The sequence below is a fragment of the Balaenoptera acutorostrata genome, chromosome 7 (genome assembly GCF_949987535.1).
Source record: "Balaenoptera acutorostrata chromosome 7, mBalAcu1.1, whole genome shotgun sequence".
Taxonomy (NCBI): Eukaryota; Metazoa; Chordata; class Mammalia; order Artiodactyla; family Balaenopteridae; genus Balaenoptera; species Balaenoptera acutorostrata.
In genome coordinates, this window is record NC_080070.1 from 97,557,518 (window position 1) to 97,579,550 (window position 22,033).

Consider the following 22,033-nt stretch of genomic DNA (forward strand, 5'->3'; position numbering starts at 1 on the left):
CTGGGACCCCTATAACGTGAATGTTGGTGCCTTTAATGTTGTTCCAGAAGTCTCTTAGACTGTCCTCGTTTCTTTTGTTTTTCTTTATCCTGTTCCGCAGCAGTGATTTCCACCGGTCTGTCTTCCAGCTCACTTATTCATTCTTTTGCCTCATTTATTCTGCTACTGATTCCTTCTAGTGTATTTTTCATTTCAGTTATTGTATTGTTCACCTCTGTTCTTTAAATCTTCTAACTCTTTGTTTAACATTTTTTATATCTTTAACATTTCTTATATCTTCTCAGTCTGTGCCTCCATTGTTTTTCCGAGATCTTGGATTGTCTTTACTATCATCGTTCTGAATTCTTTTTCAGGCAGATTGCCTATCTCCACTTCAATTAGTTGTCCTTCTGGGGTTTTATCTTGTTCCTTCGTCTGGAACATATATCTCTGCCATCTCATTGTTTTCTAACTTTCTGGGTTTGTGGGCTCCATTCTGCAGACTGCAGGATTGTAGTTCTTCTTGCTTCTGATGTCTGCCCTCTGGTGGATGAGGTTGGTCTGGGAGCTTGTGCAGGCTTCCTCGTGGGAGGGACTCATGCCTGCCCACTGGTGAGTGGAGCTGGGTCTTGTCCTTCTGGTGGACAGTGCCATGTCAAGTGGCATGTCTAGAAGTGGCTGTGGGCTCAAGACGACTTAAGGCAGCCTGTCTGCTGATGGGTGGGGCTGTGTTCCCACCCTGTTGGTTGTTTGGCCTGAGGCATACCAGCACTGGAGTCTGCAGGCTGTTGGGTGGGCCCAGGTCTTGGTGCCAAAATGGTGACCTCCAGGAGAGCTCACACTGAGGAGTATTTCCTAGGGGCCTCCACCACCAGTGACCTTGCCCCTGTATTGGGCCACAGCCAACCCCCACCTCCCCAGGAGTCCCTCTAAGATCCGCACGTAGGTCTGGCCCAGGCTTCTGTGGACTCACTGCTTTACCCTGGGTCCCAGTGCACATGAAACCTTGTGTGCACCGTCTAAGAGTGGAGTCTCTGTTTCCCCCAGTCCTGTGGAGTCCCACACTCAAGCCTCACTGACCCTCAAAGCCAAATGCTCTGAAGTCTCCTACTCCCAATTCCAGACCCTCAGGCTGGGGAGCCTCATGTGGGACTCAAAACTCTAATTCCTGTGGGAGAACCTCTGTGATATAATTATTTTCAGTTTGTGGGTCACCCACTTGGCAGGTATGGGATTTGATTATATCACAGAAGCGCCCCTCCTACTGTCTTGTTGTGGCTTCTTCTTTGTTTTGGGGGGCAGAATATCTTTTTTGGTAGGTTCAAGTCTTTTTTTGTTGACTTGAACAAAAAACTTGGTTATTCGGCAGTTAGTTGTGTTTTGGGTGTTTTTGTAAGAGAAGGTGAGCTCAAGTCCTTCTACTCCGCCATCTTGTCTCCCATCACCTCTACAAGAATTGTTAAAATGACTTTAAGTGAAAAGGAAAAAGGCACGATTAGAAACGTGAAAATTACAAAAGGAAAAATGTCATTGGTAAAGGTAAATATACAGTAAAGGTAGTAAATCAACTACATGCCAAGCTAGTAGGAAGGGTAAAAGACAAAAGTAGTAAAATCGTCTATATCCACAATAAGTAAAGAGATACACAAAACAAAAAGATGTAAAATATGTCAAAAACAGTAGTCATGGGCATGGGGGGGAGTAAAAATGCAGGGTTGTTAAAATGTGTTTGAAATGAAGAGATCAGCAACTTAAAACAATCACATATATACATATATATGTGTGTGTGTGTGTGTGTGTGTGTGTGTTTATATATATATAGATTTGCTATATATGAGTCATGGTAACTACAAACCAGAAATCTATAATAGAATCAATCCAAGAAGAAGATGTAACAATTTTAAACATATATGCACCCATCATAGGAGCATGTAAGTACACAGCAGATATTAAGAGACCTAAAGGGAGAAATCCATAGTAACACAATAATTGTTTGAGACTTTAACACACCACTTACATCAGTGGACAGATCATACAGACAGAGAATGAATAAGGAAACACTGGCTTTAAATGACACATTATTCCAGATAGAACTATTAGATATATATAAAACATTCCATCCAAAAGCAGCAGAATACACATTCTTTTCAAGTGCACATGGAACATTTTTCAGGGTAGATCACATGCTAGGCCACAGAAAAAGTCTCAGTAAATTTAAGAAAATTGAAGTTATATCAACCATCTTTTCCAACCACAATAGTATGAGACTAGAAATTAACTACAAGGAAAAAAACTGCAAAAAACAAATACTTGGAGGCTAAAAAATATGCTGTTGAACAACCAGTAGATCACTGAAGAAATCAAAGAAGTAAAAAATACTGGAGACAAATGAAAACAGAAACACAAAGATCCAGAATCAATGGGATGCAGGAAAAGCAGTTTTAAGAGGGCATTTTATGCGATACAGGCCAGCCTCAGGAAACAAGAAAATTCTCAAATAGCCTAACCTTACGCTTAAAGGAACTAGAAAAAGAAGACCAAACAAAACCCAAACTTAGTAGAAGGAAAGAAATTATAAAGATCAGAGCAGAAATAAATGAAATAGACTCATAAAAAAATAGAAAATATCAGTGAAACTGAGAGCTAGTTCTTTGGTAAGATAAAATTGATAAACCTTTAGCCAGACTCATAAAAACAAAAAGAGAGGGCCCAAGTCAATAAAATCAGAAATGAAAAAGAGGTTAGGACCAACACCACAGAAATAGATCATAAAAGACTACTATGAACAACTATATGCCAATAAAATGGAAAACCTAGAAGAAATGGACAAATTCCTAGAAATGTACAATCTCGCAAGACTGAACCAGTAAGAAACAGGAAACATGAACAGACCAATTACCAGTAATGAAATTGAACAAATAGTTTTTAAAACTCCCAACAAACAAAAGTCCAGGACCAGAGGTCTTCACGGGTGAATTCTACCAAACATTTAAAGAAGTGTTAACACCTATCCTTCTCAAACTATTCCAAAAAGTTGCAGAGGAAGGAATGCTTCTGAACTCATTCTGTGAGGCCAGCATCATCCTGATGCCAAAACAAGACAAAGATATCACACAGAAAAGAAAATTGCAGGCCAATATCATTGAACATAGATACAAAAATCCTCACAAAATATTAGCAAACTGAATTTAACAGTACAATAAAAAGATCATACACTATGATCAACTGGGATTAATTCCAAGGATGCAAGAATGGTTCAGTATCAGCAAATGAATCAGTGTGATACACCACATTAATGAATTGTAGAATAAAAATCATATGATCATCTCAATTGATGCAAAAATGTTTTGACAATTTCAGCATCCTTTTTTTTTTTTAACAAAACCCTCAACAAAGTGGGTATAGATGGAACATACCTCAACATAATAAAGGCCACGTATGAGAAGCCCACAGCTAACATGATACTCAGTGGTAAAAAGCATTTTCCTCTAAGATCAGGAGCAAGATAATGATGCCCACTCTTGCCACTTTTATTCAACATAGTATTGGACGTCCTAGCCACAGATATCAGACAAGAAAAAGAAATAAAAGGAATCCAAATTTGAAAGGAAGAAGTAGAACTGTCACTGTTTGCAAGTGACATGATACTATACATAGAAAATCTCTAAGACACCACCAAAAAGCTCATCAATGAATTTGGAGAAGTTGCAAGATGCAAAACTACTATACAGAAATCTGTTGCATTTCTATACACTAACAACGAACTATTGTAAAGGAAACAATCAAGGAAACAGTTAAGGAAACAATCCCATTTTCCATCACATCAAAAAGCATAAAATACCTAAGTATAAATCTGCCTAAGGAGTTAGAAGACCTATACCTAGAAAACTTTAAGACACTGATAAAAGAAATTGAAGATGATGCAAATAGATGGAAAGATATGTATGTTGTGCATTGATTGGAAGAATTCATATTATTAAAATGACTATATTCTCCAAGGCAATCTACAGATTCAATGCAATCCCTATCAAAATACCAATGGCGTTTTTTCAAAAACTAGAACAAATAATTTTAAAATATTTATGGAAACACAAAACACCCTGAATAGCCAAAACAATCTTGAGAAAGAAGAATAGAGCTGGAGGAATCAGGCTTCTGGACTTCAGACTATACTGCAAAGCTACATTTATCAAAACAGTATGGTACTGGCACAGAAACAGACACATAGATCAATGGAACAGAATAGGTAGTTCAGAAATAAAGCAAGAACCTGTGGTCAATTAATCTGCAACAAAGGAGGCAAGAATATACAGTGGGGAAAAGATAGTCTTTTTAATCAGTGGTGCTTGGAAAACTGGACAGCTTTATTTAAAAGCATGAAATTAGAACATTTTCTCATACCATATGCAAAAATAAACTCAAAATGGAACAAAGACCTACATGTAAGACTGGAAAGTATAAAACTCCTGGAAGAAAACATAGGCAGAACACTCTTTGACATAAATTGTAGCAATATTTTTTTTGGACCTGTCTCCTAAGGCAAAGGAAACAAAAGTAAAAATAAATAGGACCTAATTAAACTGAAAAGCTTTTGCACAACAAAGGAATCCATTTGCAAAACAAAAACACAACCTACTGAATGGGTGAAAATATTTGCAAATGATGCAACCAACAAGGGGTTACTTAATATCCAAAATATATAAACACCTTATACAACTCAATACCAGAAAAAGAACCTGGTTAGAAAATGGGCAGAAGACCTGAACAGTTATTTTTCCTAAGAAGACATGTAGATGGGCAACAGGGACATGAAAAGATGCTCAACATTGCTAATGAGCAGAGAAATGCCAATCAAAGCCACAGTGAGATATCACCTCACACCTGTCAGAATGCTATCATCAAAAAGACCACAAATAACAAATGTTGGTGAGGATGTGGAGGAAAGGGAATCATTATACACTGTTGGTGGGAATGTAAATTGGTGCAGCCACTGTGGAAAACAGTATGGAAATTCCTCATAAAACTAAAAATGGGACTACCATATGATCCAGCAATTCCACTCTTGGGTATATATCCAAAGACATAAAAATGCTTTAAGGTAGGCAGTATTACCTCCCATGTAATAGATGAAGAAACTGAGGCTTGGAGAGGTTAAGTCTCTCAGCTGGTAAATAGCTTAGCTGGAATTTGAACCAGACTTAACCTTGGCTTACTTTTAACTTTTAACTTACTTTTACTTTTAACCACATTGCACCTCCTTCCTTCAAGTGAAAAGTCTAAGATTTAACAGTTTTCCCTGTAAATTTTTATTTGGCTATTTATAAATAATTTATGTATCTATAAAACTTTTTAATGGCTTTGTGGGAAAATGTATAAGGAAGTTATAGGATTTTGAAATGTTTTGGAAGTATGAATGAGTTAAATTTATCCTATTTCTGTCATATGTATATGTATAAAATTATACAACTTCAGGGCTGTACAGGAACTTTTGGAACCAGTTATAGTGTTTGACCAACCTTATTTTACATATGAGAAGACCGAGACCCAAAAGAAGTTAAGTGGTTGTCTGCAGCTTTGTATTTTCATTTCTCTGGTCTCGGCTACTAACTCCTTTGTGACATTAGGCAAATCCTTAAATGATCCTGGTCTCAGTTTCCTTGTGTGTAAAATAAGAGGTTTGGATGAACCCCCCCAAAATCTTTCCATTCTAAAAATCTGTGTTTTTGTCATTCTTTCACTTACCTTTTCAAGTATTCTTTGGGTGAAAGTCTTTTATAAGGTGTTAATGAGGCAGGTAATGGATTCAGGCATAAAAGCATGGTACAGAGGTTCTGATTATAAGACATGGGAGTGAGAATCTGCTGGCTTTTTGGCTTTTAGATTTTCCTAATAATTGATTTCTTGTTTGGCTTCTTCAGGACATCGTATCACTTATTGGCTCCCATAATCTAAACTTGTCTGTTTACCTCATATTTGTCTGTGATTCCTCTTTAAGCAATATACTCAATTATTTTAATAAAGTGATATATGTTTACTGTAAAAAAATCAGGAAGTACTCAGCACAGGGGTAGAAAATAAGTCATTCATAATCCCAGCATCCAAAGATAACAACTTCTAATAATTTGAGAGACATTTTTAAAAACAAAAAGCACAGCTGTGACATCATACAGCACCTCTTGTTATAAACTGCCGCCTCAGCCCCACCCTGGGCAGTGTACTGTGGACACTTGCACTGTCTGACCTATTCTCATAGTTTAATTTGGAGAGAATCATGTTCTATGTTTATAACACAATTATAGCATTATACAAATGGTTTCTGTTTTTCCTGTGGTGATTTCTATAAAGAGGATTTTTTTTTAAAGGTTAGAGCTATAAATTTTAAATGTTCCAGAGCAGATCCAGCATTTGACTACTTGACCTGTTACTCAGAACGACAGCTTTTGTCATCACCCGCAGCTGGACTGCTGTTCTTGCATCTCGGTCATCATGCCTTGCTCATATAAACCAAACAAAAGCGCCCCACTAGCAGCATGATTGGGCCACTCCCATAGCTTTTGCTCCAGCCTGAGGCACTCTTAAAACTGTGATCAGAACAGTTCTCCCTAATGCAAATTCTGTTTCTTAATGAATCTGTGTCTGTAGGGAAGTGTTCCACTGGATGGGTGTACCTGATTTTTAGAAAGAAGAAACAGAAAATGCTGTTGGCATGCAGTGCCTTACTAAAAGAGAAAAGTAACCATTGGCTAATTTCTTAACGTCTATAAGCCTCAGTATTCTGTCTGTAAATTGAGAATTATAATAGTATCCTCTTCCAAGGGTCACTTGAAGATTAAATGAGATAAGGCATTTGAAGTGCTTAAAACCGTGCCTGGCATCAGAATATGCATTCAGTATTGTTCGTAAAAAAAATTTGTCTCATATTGATTTTAAACGAACTTTAAATAACTTTATTCTTATGCAGAAGACTTAACCAATGGCTCATATGATGATATCCTAAATGCTGAACAACTTCAGAAACTCCTTTACCTGCTTGAATCTACTGAGGATCCTGTCATTATCGAAAGAGCTTTGGTCACTCTGGGTAACAATGCAGCCTTTTCAGTCAACCAAGTGAGTACCCTAGTCTCTGCAAACACGTTCCTCCTATTCTCACACACCAGCACTAATTGTGACCCTGATAAGTTACTTAACCTCCCAGGGCCTCAATTTTTTCATCTATGTAGTATGGCTATGGATACCTACAGAATAACGTTTGTTTACTTCTGAAAAGCACAGCCTAATAGTAATACGATTAGTAATAGGATTCTAGATCAAGATCCCTATGAAGTTGGTCACTGGCATCACATTTGTAATTAAGTGTATCTAATCAACACTTAGCATTGCATGGCCTTTTTAATTATTTAAAATTCAGCAGTGCTGCAGTAGAGCAACAAAAGCATCTGACATTTAAGTACATGCTTTACATTGTACACAGGGCTTATGAGGATGGTTCTGATGCAGGTGCTTCCTAGACCACACACTGACAACCACGGACCAATGTAAATGGCCTCTGCTTCCTCCCCCCACTACCCATGGAGAAGAGTAAAACAGTTTTTGTCATTATTTTCAGCTAATGCCCTTTCTTAACATTGTCATGCAGGCACAATTTTGAATTTATACTTCATTTTAGTCCATATTTATCCATCATGTCAAGGTTTACTCTAAAGCTCTAGAGATTTATAGGGAGATACAAGGAATATTTGTCTGTTGCTCACATTTCAGTTGTAAATGGCAGAACCCAACTTAAATTATTTTAAACCAAAAAGGGAAAATATTGAGCTCAGTTAACTTGGACGTCCAAGGGTATCATTGGTTTCAGGCACAAGTGTGAATATATTTCAAGGTTACAGAAAGCATTATCAGACCTTCTCTTTCTCTGTCTTTTGGCTGCTTACCCCTGCTTTTTTTTGTGTCTTGATCTCTGTCTCTCTGGCCACAAAGAGGTTTTCTTCACAGGGATGGAAAGAAAGCCACTGGCCTCTCAAGCCTTCATCATTGTAGCTCGTGATCTGAAAGGTGGAGTTGCTCTGCTAGGATAAGTGCCAACCCTTTGGATTGATTGTTGGGCCAAAGCACCCTGGACCATGATTAGCAAGGCCTGGCTCACATGTGCATCCTGCAGCTAAAAACAACAGGGATGGGTGTGAACACAATTGACCAGCAGTCCCACCAGGGACTATATAGGATAGAGGAGGTGCCGTGTCTGCCCCAGTAGAAAGAGGGGTGCCAGGCAGACAAAAACAACAGATGGTGACTAGCTTATTAGCATGCCTGTATTGGGGTTATTTCTGATGCCATAGTTTTATATTCCTCTGAAACAAACTGTAGTCAGAGTGAGTGGGTCAGAAGCCATTGGTGAACAAGTACTTTCTTCAGTAATGGGAGTTGGTGTCCCTCGTCATCAATTATAGTGCCTTCATCTGCTTTAACAGTACAGTTTTTTTGTTTTTTGTTTTTAAAAAGGGCTGTTTTCTAGTAACCACACATTCTTTGGAAGAACCTGGAATTGCAGAGGGAAAACTTCTTTATCTCTTTTTCTGATAGAATGGCATGTTTTGGCCTGACAGGAGTCATTTTCAGCTTATTTTTCTTGTAAGAAATGAAAGTTTATGTCTCTTTCAATGTTGGGACAAAGGCACATAGTATTTAGTGTTGCAATTGATTGTGAGAAATCTCCAGATTATTTTTCCTCTGAAAATTTGGGCACCATTTCCAAACTGTGTGGAACTTTTTTTTTTTAAGTTTTCTTATTGATTGATTGATTGATTGATTGATTGCTGTGTTGGGTCTTCGTTTCTGTGCGAGGGCTTTCTCTAGTTGCAGCAAGCGGGGGCCACTCTTCATCGCGGTGCGCGGGCCTCTCACTATCGTGGCCTCTCTTGTTGTGGAGCACAGGCTCCAGACGTGCAGGCTCAGTAGTTGTGGCTCACGGGCCTAGTTGCTTCGCGGCATGTGGGATCTTCCCAGACCAGGGCTCGAACCCGTGTCCCCTGCATTAGCAGGCAGATTCTCAACCACTGCGCCACCAGGGAAGCCCTGTGTGGAACTTTAATACTTCAAGATGTAATAAGTTTTCTTCCTCTCCCCCAACTGAAAAATGATCTTCTTTATGGATAAAGTTTATAGAAGTACTATATTCAGTACTCCCCTCTCGGAGATTCCAATGCACATGAACATAGGATTGCATCAAAATAAAGAGACATGTTTAGTCTTGTTATACCCAGAGTTTCTCAAAGTTACTTATCCATGAAAGCTCCCTTTTTTTTTTAATGGAGCATCTACTAAAATCTTGAGGGATTAGTGTTCCAAAGTATTCATTTTAGCAAAACACTACTGTAGTGTTCTAAATCTTAATGCATTTCCAAATTGGCCTGTAATAGAGATATAACTTATTTCAGAGTAAAATAATTTTGTTTGTAAATTGCTTTGAGATCATTGTAGTAGCTCTGTAAATCTTCATTGTATATCTCCATGCTATAGTTTAAATATTACATATATTAATAATTTATTTTCAATTGGTTTCTTTACCTACAAAATTATGGGTAGTAAACTTTTTTAAAAAATAGGAATTAGAGGTTGTATACTGGAACAGTATTTCCAAAGAGTCATTAGTTTTTATTTGTATTTGTAGATGCAAAGAATATAATGAAGGGGGGGGTGCATATTGAAGTCATGGTCCTGTTTTTTCCCTCTTAGGTCATGATTCGTGAATTGGGTGGTATTCCAATCGTTGGAAGCAAAATCAACAATCCCAACCAGAGTATTAAAGAGAAAGCTTTAAATGCACTGAATAACCTGAGTGTGAATGTTGAAAATCAAATAAAGATAAAGGTAAGTTATCTGAAATCACAAAAGGTAAGCATTTCTATAAATGAAAGAGAAAAATAACAAAAAGGTAAGTAATGAAATTTTAGTAGGCCATGCTTTATAACTTTATAGCCAAGAATTATTTTTATTTTTTTTCCAGCTTTATTGAGATATAATTGACATAAATATTGTGTAAGTTTAAGGTATACAACACGATGATTTGATACACATATATATTGCAAAATGATTACTGCTACTGTATAGCATTAGCAAACACCTCCATCACCTCGTAGTTACCTGTGCATGCGTGTGTGTGTGTGGTGAGAACATCTGAGATCTACTCTCTTAGCAACGTGCAAGTATACAACATAGTATTGTTAACTGTAGTCACCTTGCTGTACATGAGACTCCACAGCTTATTCACCTGCTTTGATCACATCTCCCCTTTTCCTTCACCTGAACATTCTCCTCTCTGTTTCTGTGAGTTTGGCTTTTTCAGATCCCACATGTAAATAAGGTCATTCATTGTTTGTCTTCTCTGTCAGACTTATTTCACTTAACATAATGCCCTCAAGGTCCGTCCATTTTTCACAAATGGCAGGATTTCCTTCTTTTTTATAGTGAATAATATTCCATTGTATATACACACCACATTTCCTTTATCCATTTGTCCATTGATTGACACTTAGGTGGTTATTTCTATGTCTTGGCTATTGTGACTAACGCTGCAGTGAACATGGGGGTGCAGATGTCGCTTTGAGATAGTGATTTTGTTTTCTTTGGATATATACCCAGAAGTGGGATTACTGGATCATATGCTAATTCTATTTTTAATTTTTTGAAGAATATCCATACTGGTTTCCATAGTGGCTGCACCAACCACCAACAGTACACAAGGGTTCCTTTTTCTCCACATCCTTGCCAACACTTGTTACTTCTTGTCTTTTTGATAACCACTCTACTAGGTGTGAGGTGATATTTCACTGTGGTTTTGATTTGCATTTCCCTGATGATTAGTGATGTTGAACGTCTTTTCGTGAACCTGTTTGCCATTTGTATGTCTTTGGAAACATGTCTGTTCAGGCCCTCTGCTCATTTTTATGGAGACTAAGTCAGGAAGGAGGGACCTGAACCAGCCAATAAGAAGTGCAGCGGACTTTTGAATTAGGGGTTCAGTTTAATCCAAGTGTGGTAAAGGAACCAGGCCAAAGTCAGATAACATCAGCAGGAAGACACAATAAATTAGGAAATTATGTTAACTCAACATTTATTGAGCTCCTGCTCTGTGTTACAGAGTTTAGAAATGAACATAATTAACTCTTGTTTTAAGAAAGCTCGAAGGAGGGATAAGGCAAGTCCACAAATAGTTGTAATTCAAGGCAGAACATGATGAAATACTTTAAGGAAAAATACAAGTAAAATATCATTGAATACACAGAAAGGAGAGATTTCATTCAGAAGTTTCTGTAAAAGGTAGAGCCCGAGATGGGTCTTAAGACTGTCTAAGCCTTCTACGGGCAGAGTTGTGGAAGGAGGGAATCACAAGAGAAAGGAACAAGGTGAGGTGGGCACGGCTCCAGGAATAACTGAGCTGGCCCATTTGGTAATCTTGTTGCTAGAACTGAAATGGAGAAAAGATTCAGAGCTAATAAGGATGTAAATGCTCAGCACATTTTAGGAAATGCTTTGAAAGACATGAGCATCCTGTGAAAATACATGATTTATAATGATTCTAAGGAAATGCCATTTTTTTAAAGGATGGATGTATAATGAAATGGTGACCCAGGACAGCCAGATTGATTTGTAAATATCATTTAGATCTTGAAACCAGATTAAAAATTTAATCTCTCTTTGCTTTACTGCCATTAGGTAACATGAATACATTTGGATATTTTTAAAAGTTAATACTGGCTTATGGGACAGTTGGTAATTCCTTAGCATTTTATATTAGGGAATTTTTCTTACCAATTAGAATGTTTGGTGGAGTTCAGACTTAGGTGAATACCAATTATTTGTGAGACATAATTTTTCCAAGCTGGAAAGCTCATGGCCAAACATAGAAAATAGAGTTTCAGAAAAATTTCCATCACCCTGGGTTTAGTTTAGATCTGTCATGTGTGAAATAGGAGTACTACTGGCATTGCATTACTTTTTGCCAGTGGCGGTTTACAATATTATGAAGGAGTAGTTCATATACATATACCTCGGTAAATAAGAACCTTGGGCCAAATAGAGTTTGCCTCGGCTTACTTTTTTTTTTAATTAATTAATTAATTAATTTATGGCTGTGTTGGGTCGTCGTTGCTGCGCGCAGGCTTTTCTCTAGTTGCAGTGAGCGGGGGCTATTCTTCGTTGCAGTGTGTGGGCTTCTCATTGTCGAGGCTTCTCTTGTTGCAGAGCACGGGATCTAGGCGCACAGGCTTCACTAGTTGTGGCACGTGGGCTCAGTAGTTGTGGCTTGTGGGCTCTAGGGTGCAGGCTCAGCAGTTGTGGTGCACGGGCTTAGTTGCTCCGCGGCATGTGGGATCTTCCCGGACCAGGGCTCAAACCCGTGTCCCCTGCATTGGCAGGTGGATTCTTAACCACTGCGCCACCAGGGAAGCCCTCTGCCTACTTTTGAAGGAAAGAACTCTAAAGAAAAGTTCTATTTGACTTTGTGTCCCCCCCATTCTTTACTTCTAACATGAGATAGCCTTTAGATCCTACTGTTCAGGTTCTTAACCATGGTACAAAATGGCCCTACAGGTCTTCCTCCTTATCCTAGTGTGCCCAGACACAGAAAGGCAGACTGAGTTGGGAGGCCCCCCACTGGTGCTGGGAGCATGGTCTCTGGGGTTGGACACTGCTCCACCAGCTTGTTACATTGGGCAGGGGGTCCAAGCTCCTGGAAGAGTTTAAAATCCTTGTCAGTAAAATGGCCATAATAACACTGCCTCATTAGAGTTGTCTTAGGGCTGAAGTGGGGTATATCTGTAAAATGCTCCGTGCCTCCCAAGGGCAGCTTAAAAAAAAAGAGTCGCCCAAGTTTGAGGGCTGGATACAAATGCCGTCTTTCCTAAGGAGCCCGTCTCATCCTGAACAATCACCCTGTTCTGCTGTGCAGAAAAGTTACGGTTCAATAGCAAAATTTTGGAGATCCTAAGACGCTCACTTTTTCTCTGCCTTCAGGTGTATGTCAGTCAAGTCTGTGAGGATGTCCTCTCCGGCCCCCTGAACTCCGCTGTGCAGCTGGCCGGACTAAGGTTGTTAACAAACATGACGGTGACCAATGACCACCAGCACATGCTTAGCAGTTACATTACAGACCTGTTCCACTTGTTGCTCACGGGAAATGGAAGCACCAAGGTATGAAGGAAGTGGTCATTACTTGCAGTACAAACAGCTATTGCATCCAGTTTATTAAGATTGGAATTCAGTTTACAAGTCACCCATCTTAAGTTGATATTCCTCAAAAAAGAAAGTTCAGAGTTTACTAAAAACCCTTACATGGGCACAAGAAAGTATATTATTTTTATACCCTAATATTGAATTTCAAAGTTAACTTGTGAAAATAATCTGTTGTTTCACTTATCAGTAGATGGGTATTCATTTGGTTTTCTGAAAATCAGTTTACCTTTTACTGAAGTGAAGTAGCTAGCTTCACCCACACCAGATACAGGACCATTGTGATTAAAAGAAGTCTTTGAGTGACAGCGCTGGGTAATTGAATTTTTTGCTTACCTCAGGGTTAACAGAACTTTTTTTTTTGATTCGACCATTATTTGTTGAAAAATCTTTCTGAAACTTATACTTTTAAGTTTCAGTAATGCATGTCTCAGTGCTCCACTTTGACCTGTTATGTATCAATAGATGTAGGAGGCAACAGAGATGGAGCTGAATTAACTGGGACACCCTGTGAAAACTGCTGGAGTAAACCCCTGATATTGGTGTGCATTCTTATCAAGCACCATTTTTCAAGAAATACCATAAAAACAGAAGGTAGAGTAATCAAACGTACTAATTAGTTGAGTCAGTTGTTCATCAGTGTTTTACTGTATTGGCCTGTGTTCTCTGGCACAGTTGAAAAAAATGCATGAGCATTTTAGAAGGACTAAATGTGAAGCCAAACTCCAGATAATCAACTTCACTGAAGTTACTTCTGAGGTTATCAAATTATGATTACAGCAGAGCCTCACTATAGTCCTTTTAAAATTTGTTCTGAGATGTTTTTTTTTTCAATTTTTATTTATTTATTTATTTATTTATTTATTTATTTATTTATTTATGGCTGTGTTGGGTCTTCGTTTCTGTGCGAGGGCTTTCTCTAGTTGTGGCAAGCGGGGGCCACTCTTCATCGCGGTGCGCGGGCCTCTCACTATCGAGTCCTCTCTTGTTGCGGAGCACAGGCTCCAGATGCGCAAGCTCAGTAATTGTGGCTCACGGGCCCAGTTGCTCCGCGGCATGTGGGATCCTCCCAGACCAGGCCTCGAACCCGTGTCTCCTGCATTGGCAGGCAGATTCTCAACCACTGCGCCACCAGGAAAGCCCCTGAGATGTTTTTATATGGGCTTTCCACATTTCAGGTAGCCAAACTTACTTAGATCTGGTCCAAGACGTACCCGAAGGCATTCAAAATTAAATGTAATAATCGTATTAGCAATATTTTAGGAATAATGCTCCATCCGTAGGCAATTTCCAAATGCACACACCCGTCAACACCCTTCTCTCCAGGGGAGCAAGGTAACTTCCAGCCCTTGACCCCATAGAAACTGCATTCTCTCTACCCCATGGCATTGGAGCTGTTGGAAACTCTCTCTTCTCTTTCTCTCTGCAGCTGCTTTGCCCAAAACCTCACAGGCACGTTGTGTTCAGAGCCAAGCAACTCTGGCCTTGGGGCTGTATATATCTGTCTCAGAGATGGTTTATATTTTAATATATTTTATGACTTTTTGAAAGTGACTCACACCACAATACTATGTTCCATTTTTGGTTTGTTTTGTTTTTCCACTACATTGCCTAGCAGGTATTTCTGGGATAGAAAATTTGCTTTTTTCGTCTGTCTGGGAGGCTAACCACCAATTGTTTCTCCATTAAACAATGACTTTAGGGACTTCCCTGGCAGTCCAGTGGTTAAGACTTTGCCTTCCAATGCAGGGGGTGTGGGTTCGATCCCTGGTCAGGGCTGCTTGGCCAAAAAACCAAAACAAAACAGAAGCAATATTGTAACAAATTCAATAAAGACTTAAAAAATGGTCCACATCAAAAAAGTATTTTAAAAAAAATGAGTTTAAAGTTGCAACTTGCAAATGAACTTTTGGGTAATAATCTATTTGTAAGTGGAAAAATGTATCCATTTTAGATATTTTCTTAGTAAAAAACCACCAACATGAACTTTTTAAATCTTTATTTTTAATAAGTGATCTCACTCTACTATAATAACCTCTTGGGTTCAACACTGATTCATAACTAAATACGAATAGTAGAAGGTGAATTTAAATAAACCTTGTGTTTGCTACATCTGCCATGAGAACAAAAGAAAGTAATGGCTTAAAAGAAATGTCCTAGAGCCACCACAAGATGGCATATGTGACACAAGAAAAAGTTACGGTTCAATAGGACTGACCATGGTTTCAAAACAAAAATACATATACGTTAACTGTTTAATCTGTAGTTGTACTCTAACTTTATATATATATTTTCTCACCTTTAACACACGAGACGTAAACCCAGGTCACGAGTCTAAAAGCGGGTGGCTGATTTCTAGATTTCTATCTTTATACTTTTTATTTTATATTGGAGTATAGTTGATTTACAATGTTGTGTTAGTTTCAGGTGTACAGCAAAGTGATTCAGGTATACATATACATATTATTTTTCAAATTCTTTTCCCACTTAGATAAATACAAAATATTGAGTAGAGTTACTCGTGCTATAGAGTAAGTCCTTCATGGTTATCTATTTTAAATATAATAGTGTTTATATGTTAAACCAAAACTCTTAATTTATCCCTCCCCAACACTATTCCCCTGTGGTCACCCTAAGTTTGTTTTTGAAGACTGTGAGTCTGTTTCTGTTTTGTAAATTAGTTCATTTGTATCATTTTTTTTAGATTCCACATATAAGCGATATCATATGATGTTTGTCTTTCTCTGTCTGATTGACTTCACTTAGTATGATCATATCCAGGTCCATTCACGTTGCTACAAATGGCATTATTTCATTTTTTTAAGGCTGAGTAATATTTCCTTATATATGTACCACATCTTCTTTATCCATCCACCTGTCGATGGACATTTTAGTTGCTTCCATGTCTTGGCTAGTGTAAATAGCCCTGCAAGGAAGGTTGGGGTGTATGTGTCTTTTTGAATTATGGTTTTCTCCGGATAAACGCCCAGGAGTGGGATTGCCAGATCATACGGCAGCTCTGTTTTTGGTTTCTTAAGGAACCTCCCTACTCTTCTCCATAGTGGCAGTCACCAATTTACATTCCCACCGACAGTGTAGGAGGGTTCCCTTTTCTCCATGCCCTCTGCAGTATTTGTTGTTTGTGTAGACTTTTGGATGATGACCATTCTGACTGGTACCCCGTGATACCGCCTCGTGCTTTTTTTTTTTTCTATTGGAGTATAATTGCTTTACAATATTGTGTTAGTTTCTGCTGTGCAGTGAAGTGAATCAGCTATATGTATACCTATATCCCCTCCCTTTTGGTCCTCCCTCCCATCTGCCCATTCCACCCCCCATCCCACCCATCTAGGTCGTGTCAGAGCACCGAGGTTAACTTCCTGTGTTTTATAGCACGTACCTGCTAGCTCTCTATTTTATGCATGGTGGTGTATATATGTCAGTACTGATCTCCCAATTCATCCCACCCTCCGCTTCCCCCACCCCGTGTCCACATGTCCATTCTCTACGTCTGTGTCTCTCTTCCTGCCCTGCAAATATGTGAATGTGTACCATTTTTCTAGATTCCATGTATGTGCGTTAATATATAGTGGCTGTTACCAATTTACATTCCCACCGATAGCGTAAGAGGGTTCCTTTTTCTCCACGTGCTCTCCAGTGTTTATTGTTCATAGACTTAAAGATGATGGCCATCCTGACTGATGGGACATGATGCCTCATTTTACTTTCCATTTGCATTTCTCTAGAAATAAGTGATGTTGAGCATCTTTTTTGTTCCTCTTGGCCACATGTATGTCTCTTTGGAGAAATGTTTATTTAGGTCTTCTCATTGATTGGATTGTTTAATTTTTTATATTGGGCTTCATGAGCTCTTTGTATATTTTGGAAATTAACCCCTATTGGTCGCATCATTTGCAAATATCTTCTCACATCCTGTAGGTTGTCTCATCGTTTTTATGGTTTCTTTTGCTGTGCAGAACGCTCCTGCACTCTTTGAAATTTATCATGAACATGTATTAATTTTATTTAAAAGTTTTAAATGATAAAAACAGTAAAAAGTAGGGAAAGTCTTATATCTTTCTACTTAACAAATTAATATGTACAGTGTGATCAAAGGAATGTATATTAGGATATGTATATGAGAAAATACCAAACTTAATATCATTTCTAGTCATGGAAATGTGAGTGAATTTCCTTTTCCTTTGTGTTTTTCTGTAGTTAAAAATAATGTTCTATAGTAAACATATAATGCCTTTGTAATTCAAAAAAGGTTTATATAATAACATCCGGGTCTCTTCCAGGGAGTAATGGAGGGCACATTTGTCACTTTTTCCTGATCTCAGTCTCCTCTCCCTGCTCCTCACTTTCTGTAATTTCAAGTATCTTGTAGAAAGTATAGTTTTACATGACTTGCTTTTTTTGGGGGGGGGGGGTGCTGCATTGCTGCGCGCGGGCTTTCTCTAGTTGTGGCGCGTGGGCTTCTCATTGCAGTGGCTTCTCTTGTTGCAGAGCACGGGCTCTAGGCTTGCAGGTTTTGGTAGTTGTGGCTCACGGGCTCTAGAGCGCAGGCTCAGTAGGTGTGGCGCACGGGCTTAATTGCTCTGCGGCATGTGGGATCTTCCTGGACCAGGGCTCAAACCCGTGTCCCCCGCATTGGCAGCTGGATTCATTTTTTTTTTTGAATTTTATCTTTTTATACAGCAGGTTCTTACTGGTTATCTATTTTATACATATTAGTGTGTACATGTCAATCCCAATCTCCCAGTTCATCCCACCACCCCCACCCCACCCCACCCCCGCCACTTCCCCCCCTTGGTGTCAACACGTTTGTTCTCTGCATCTGTGTGGCAGGTGGATTCTTAACCACTGCACCACCAGTGAAGCCCCACAACTTGCATTTTTAAAGGAAGAATTCCATTTGAATGTTTTCATTACTGACTTTTCAGTTATAAGTGATAAGATTCTGATATTTTGGCTAGTCAGCTATAAGATAACATTTGTTTGATTATGTCACTGCGTAAATGATTGTACAGTTTTTCACATAGAAATGATAAGCTCCAAGAATCATAGAAACATAGTATAAAGCACCACATTGTTAGTCTTCATAACCAAACTATCCCCAAATTTTCATACTTGAAGTAGAAAGAAACAGCTTTGAGTGATTCCTTTTTTTGTTCCAAAGATCATATTTCACTTAACAGTAATCGTAATAAAGATTATTTATGTAACACATGTTAAACTTACTCTGTGTTAGGTATTTCTGTGCGCCAGGGGTGGTAGCTAAGATGTTCATTATTTTCTCCCTGTCTCCCTATCAGTATAATTGGAAAACTAAGGTTTTAAATAAGAGGAATTGAGAAAGCTTCGTGGAGTGGAGAAAATTTGAGTCAGACGTTGAAGAATAGGCAGGACTTTAAAATGTGCATTTGGTTGGGGGACAGCATGCCAGGGAGAGAAAATCCACGCTTGCTAGTCTGAAATAAACCAATGTTCTTATTTCAGGTTCAAGTTTTAAAACTGCTTTTGAATTTGTCGGAAAATCCAGCCATGACAGATGGACTCCTTGGTGCCAAAGTAAGTTCAGTAGCTTACATATTTGTTTTGTCCATACAAATATATAGATTTGGACAGACAGATCTGGAAGGAAAGGATTTACCTCAAATATTAACAGGGATTATCTCTGAGGAGCAATATTAGAGGTGGGTTTTTTTTGGTTCTTTTTGCTGATACGAATTTCCTAAAATTTCCATAATGAACGTATTTTACTTTTAAAAATCATTTTGAAAAGTTCTCCCTAGCAATAATGAATTATAATTTTTCTGTCTCTTTCCAATTTGGGGTACTTATATATCATCACATCTTTTATATTTGACCTGCTTATGTTCAGTGTATCTTAGTCTCCACTGAAACACTAGTATTTATGGAGGCCGCAGTATGTGCCTGATGCTGGGCTGAGTGCCAAGATACACCAGTGAGTACAGCATTACATGGTGCTTGTCCTCGTGAGCTTACAATCTAGGGAGAGGAGACAAAAATATGCAAGAAAGGAGCAGTTAAAAGCTGTGGTATTTTGAAGGAAGCATAGGTAGTGCTGTGGTAGAATGGACCTGAAGTCCTATAGAAAAGGGACCCTGTCATATTCATCTCTTCAGCCCTATGCCCCTGCACACGGTGTGTGCAGTTAGTGTTTGGTGAATTAATGAGTTTCCATGATGACTATATATGATGGATCTTAAAGAGGAAATGGGTGTTTTTCCAAATGACTACATTCTAGGATTCCAAGGAAATCGTATTTTTTAGCTAAAACACAAAACCTCTTTTTTCCATTAGTATACGACGTAGGAGTGCCTAAGATTTTACACATTTACATTATGCAGTCTTAGGGATAGTTTTCTATGACAAGATTTTTTAAATGTATTCACTACAGCTTTAAAATGTGAACATACACATGGAAAATGTTTTCGTATATTTTTAATTTTCATTGTTTCCTACTTCAGGTGGATTCATCATTCCTTTCCCTTTATGATGGCCATGTAGCAAAGGAGATTCTTCTTCGTGTTCTCACACTGTTTCAGAATATAACTACCTGCCTCGAAAAGGAAGGCCATTTAGCTATTCAGCCAACTTTCACTGAAGGTTCACTGTTTTACCTGTTATATGGAGAAGAATGTGCCCAGAAAATGAGAGCTTTAGTTTTTCACCATGATGCAGATGTGAAGGAAAAGGTAACAATGATACCAAAATTCTAACTGGTTGGTCATATTTTTCCAAAGAGTAATGCAGTCTAGAAATAATACACATAAACTTCTCATTTTTCACCTTCCTTACAAAGGGATTCTTTCAACTGCTGAATTTAAACAGTAAATAACACCTTTCATCATTAACACAGCTACAACTTGCCCTGGTCTCCTGGTTTATTTTGGACCATTTTATTGATACCAAATGAATATAAGAGCTTGTTCTGAAACCATTTTCTTTGTTTTTTATTTTGCTTTTTGCTAAGCTACTTCAGTTATTTCCTCTACACGGAGTGACAGTGACCTTTTTATGTGTAAGCTACCCTTCCACTGTTGGCAGTGATTTGCAGTTATTCATCTGGGACAGCAGCAGTATGTTTCATAAGCGCCCTAGGAAGGACCTTGTTCTTTTAGTAGTGATGAGATCGATCCCATACTCCCAAGGCCACCTGCCACTCTTTCAGGTCTGTTCTAATCATTAGAATCTATTCTAGTCCATGAAAACTGTAAACTGTTAGGAGAAATGTTTCCTAGTGCTCACCTACTCCCATTCAGTTTGATGTGTATAACATACTGGGATCAATCAAAATCAATCCAAATGCAATTGGTTAAATCAGTTATATAGTCTTTTTAAAAGAATGAAGCAAGTCTGAATGTGCTGATGTGGAAAGACATCCATGAAATATGGTTGTTTTTCAAAATACATATTGTAGAAAAATATGACCCCATTTATGGTTTTTTTAATCAAAAAATTTATGCTTATATATGGACAGAACACTTCTATCATTCATATATAGGCATTTGGGTATATATATCTAGAATGACAGCCAGACTCCTGAGAATAGGATTAGGGAGTGAGGAAATGACTTTTCTATGTACACCTTCTTCTAGTGTTTGAGTTTTTTACTCTGGGCATAAATTTCATAATTTTTTTAAATAAAGAAAAATATCTGTCACAGGATTATTTTCTCCCCTTAATTGAAAGAAGTTTTATTCATTAATTTTCACCCATATTTTTACATGATTAAAATTACAAGATATGAAACATTCTCAGCAGTTATTTTTAATAGTATTTTTATCCCATAAGCTACTCTAACAATTTATTGATATATTTGAATTCAGCCAGGTTCCCCCCCCCCACAGGTTTTGTAATATTCAAGTTCATAACCACCACCATGCTTAGTTATTAAGTAAATCAATTTGTAAGCAGAAGCTTTCCTATTCATGTATTTAAGGCAAAGCTTTAAGAGAAGAGTACTTTAAATTTCATTTGTAATTACATAGATTTCCATAAGAAGTCACAAATCCTCAAACAGAAAAATGTGCTTTCTCAGGGTTATCCTGATACAGAAACGAAACTTGGGAGACATATTTTTACAGTAGAAATATGACGAAAACATGAAAATTCTAAATTAGCTACAGCAGTAATAAAGTACATTATGAAGGCTAAGGATCATTTTTATCAAGTGATGCAAACATAAGTATTAATTCCCTGAAAGGCACATTTCTTTCTTTATATAACAATTTTGCTTAATCTTCCTCCTTGTTTAATGAAAATATATATTCAAAAGGTACACACATTAAAACGAAGATTTGATTTCAATGTGCGGTAGCAGCATTGGATTCTAAAACACCCTCTCTTCTTTTCCTCTATTATTAGTTTGAACAAATAACATTTCCCGGAGCTCAGAGCATTGAGTGTGAAATGTCAAAATGCTAGAGAAAAAGGGGCAGTCATCCAGAAAGAATTCCACAGGGAAAGTGCACAGGTCGATCTCTACCTGTGCAGGGCATGGCACACCTTGCCTTTTTAGGTGGGCTTTCTCCTAACTGATGGTCCCACCCTCTTGGGCAGTGAGTGTCAAAGTGTTCTTCAGTTATCACGGGAGAAAGGGATTTCAATAAGATCTTACCTGTTGGTATGGATGCTGGCTAATCAAAGAGGGAAATGAAATTGACTTAGAGGATGAGACAAACGACAAGGTATTATGACATGTATTAGACTGAATGGAGGGAACAGAGTGGATTAGTCTTGTTTTTCAAAATTTGTTTTTGCTTTGTACATAAAACCCTTCAAAATGTAGATA

General features: G+C 38.1%; 1 protein-coding gene across 1 annotated transcript in view; it reads left to right on the forward strand.

Moving 5' to 3' along the window:
- ARMC10 (armadillo repeat containing 10) overlaps positions 1-20,179 on the forward strand; it is a 31,046-nt gene extending 10,867 nt beyond the window's left edge. Inside the window, exons 2-6 of the mRNA XM_028167701.2 lie at positions 6,941-7,089; positions 9,715-9,849; positions 12,994-13,170; positions 18,712-18,783; positions 19,707-20,179. Coding sequence (XP_028023502.2) covers positions 6,941-7,089; positions 9,715-9,849; positions 12,994-13,170; positions 18,712-18,783; positions 19,707-19,958 — 785 coding nt within the window. The 3' untranslated portion in view covers positions 19,959-20,179. The remainder of the gene's footprint in view (positions 1-6,940; positions 7,090-9,714; positions 9,850-12,993; positions 13,171-18,711; positions 18,784-19,706) is intronic.
- Positions 20,180-22,033: the final 1,854 nt, after the last annotated feature.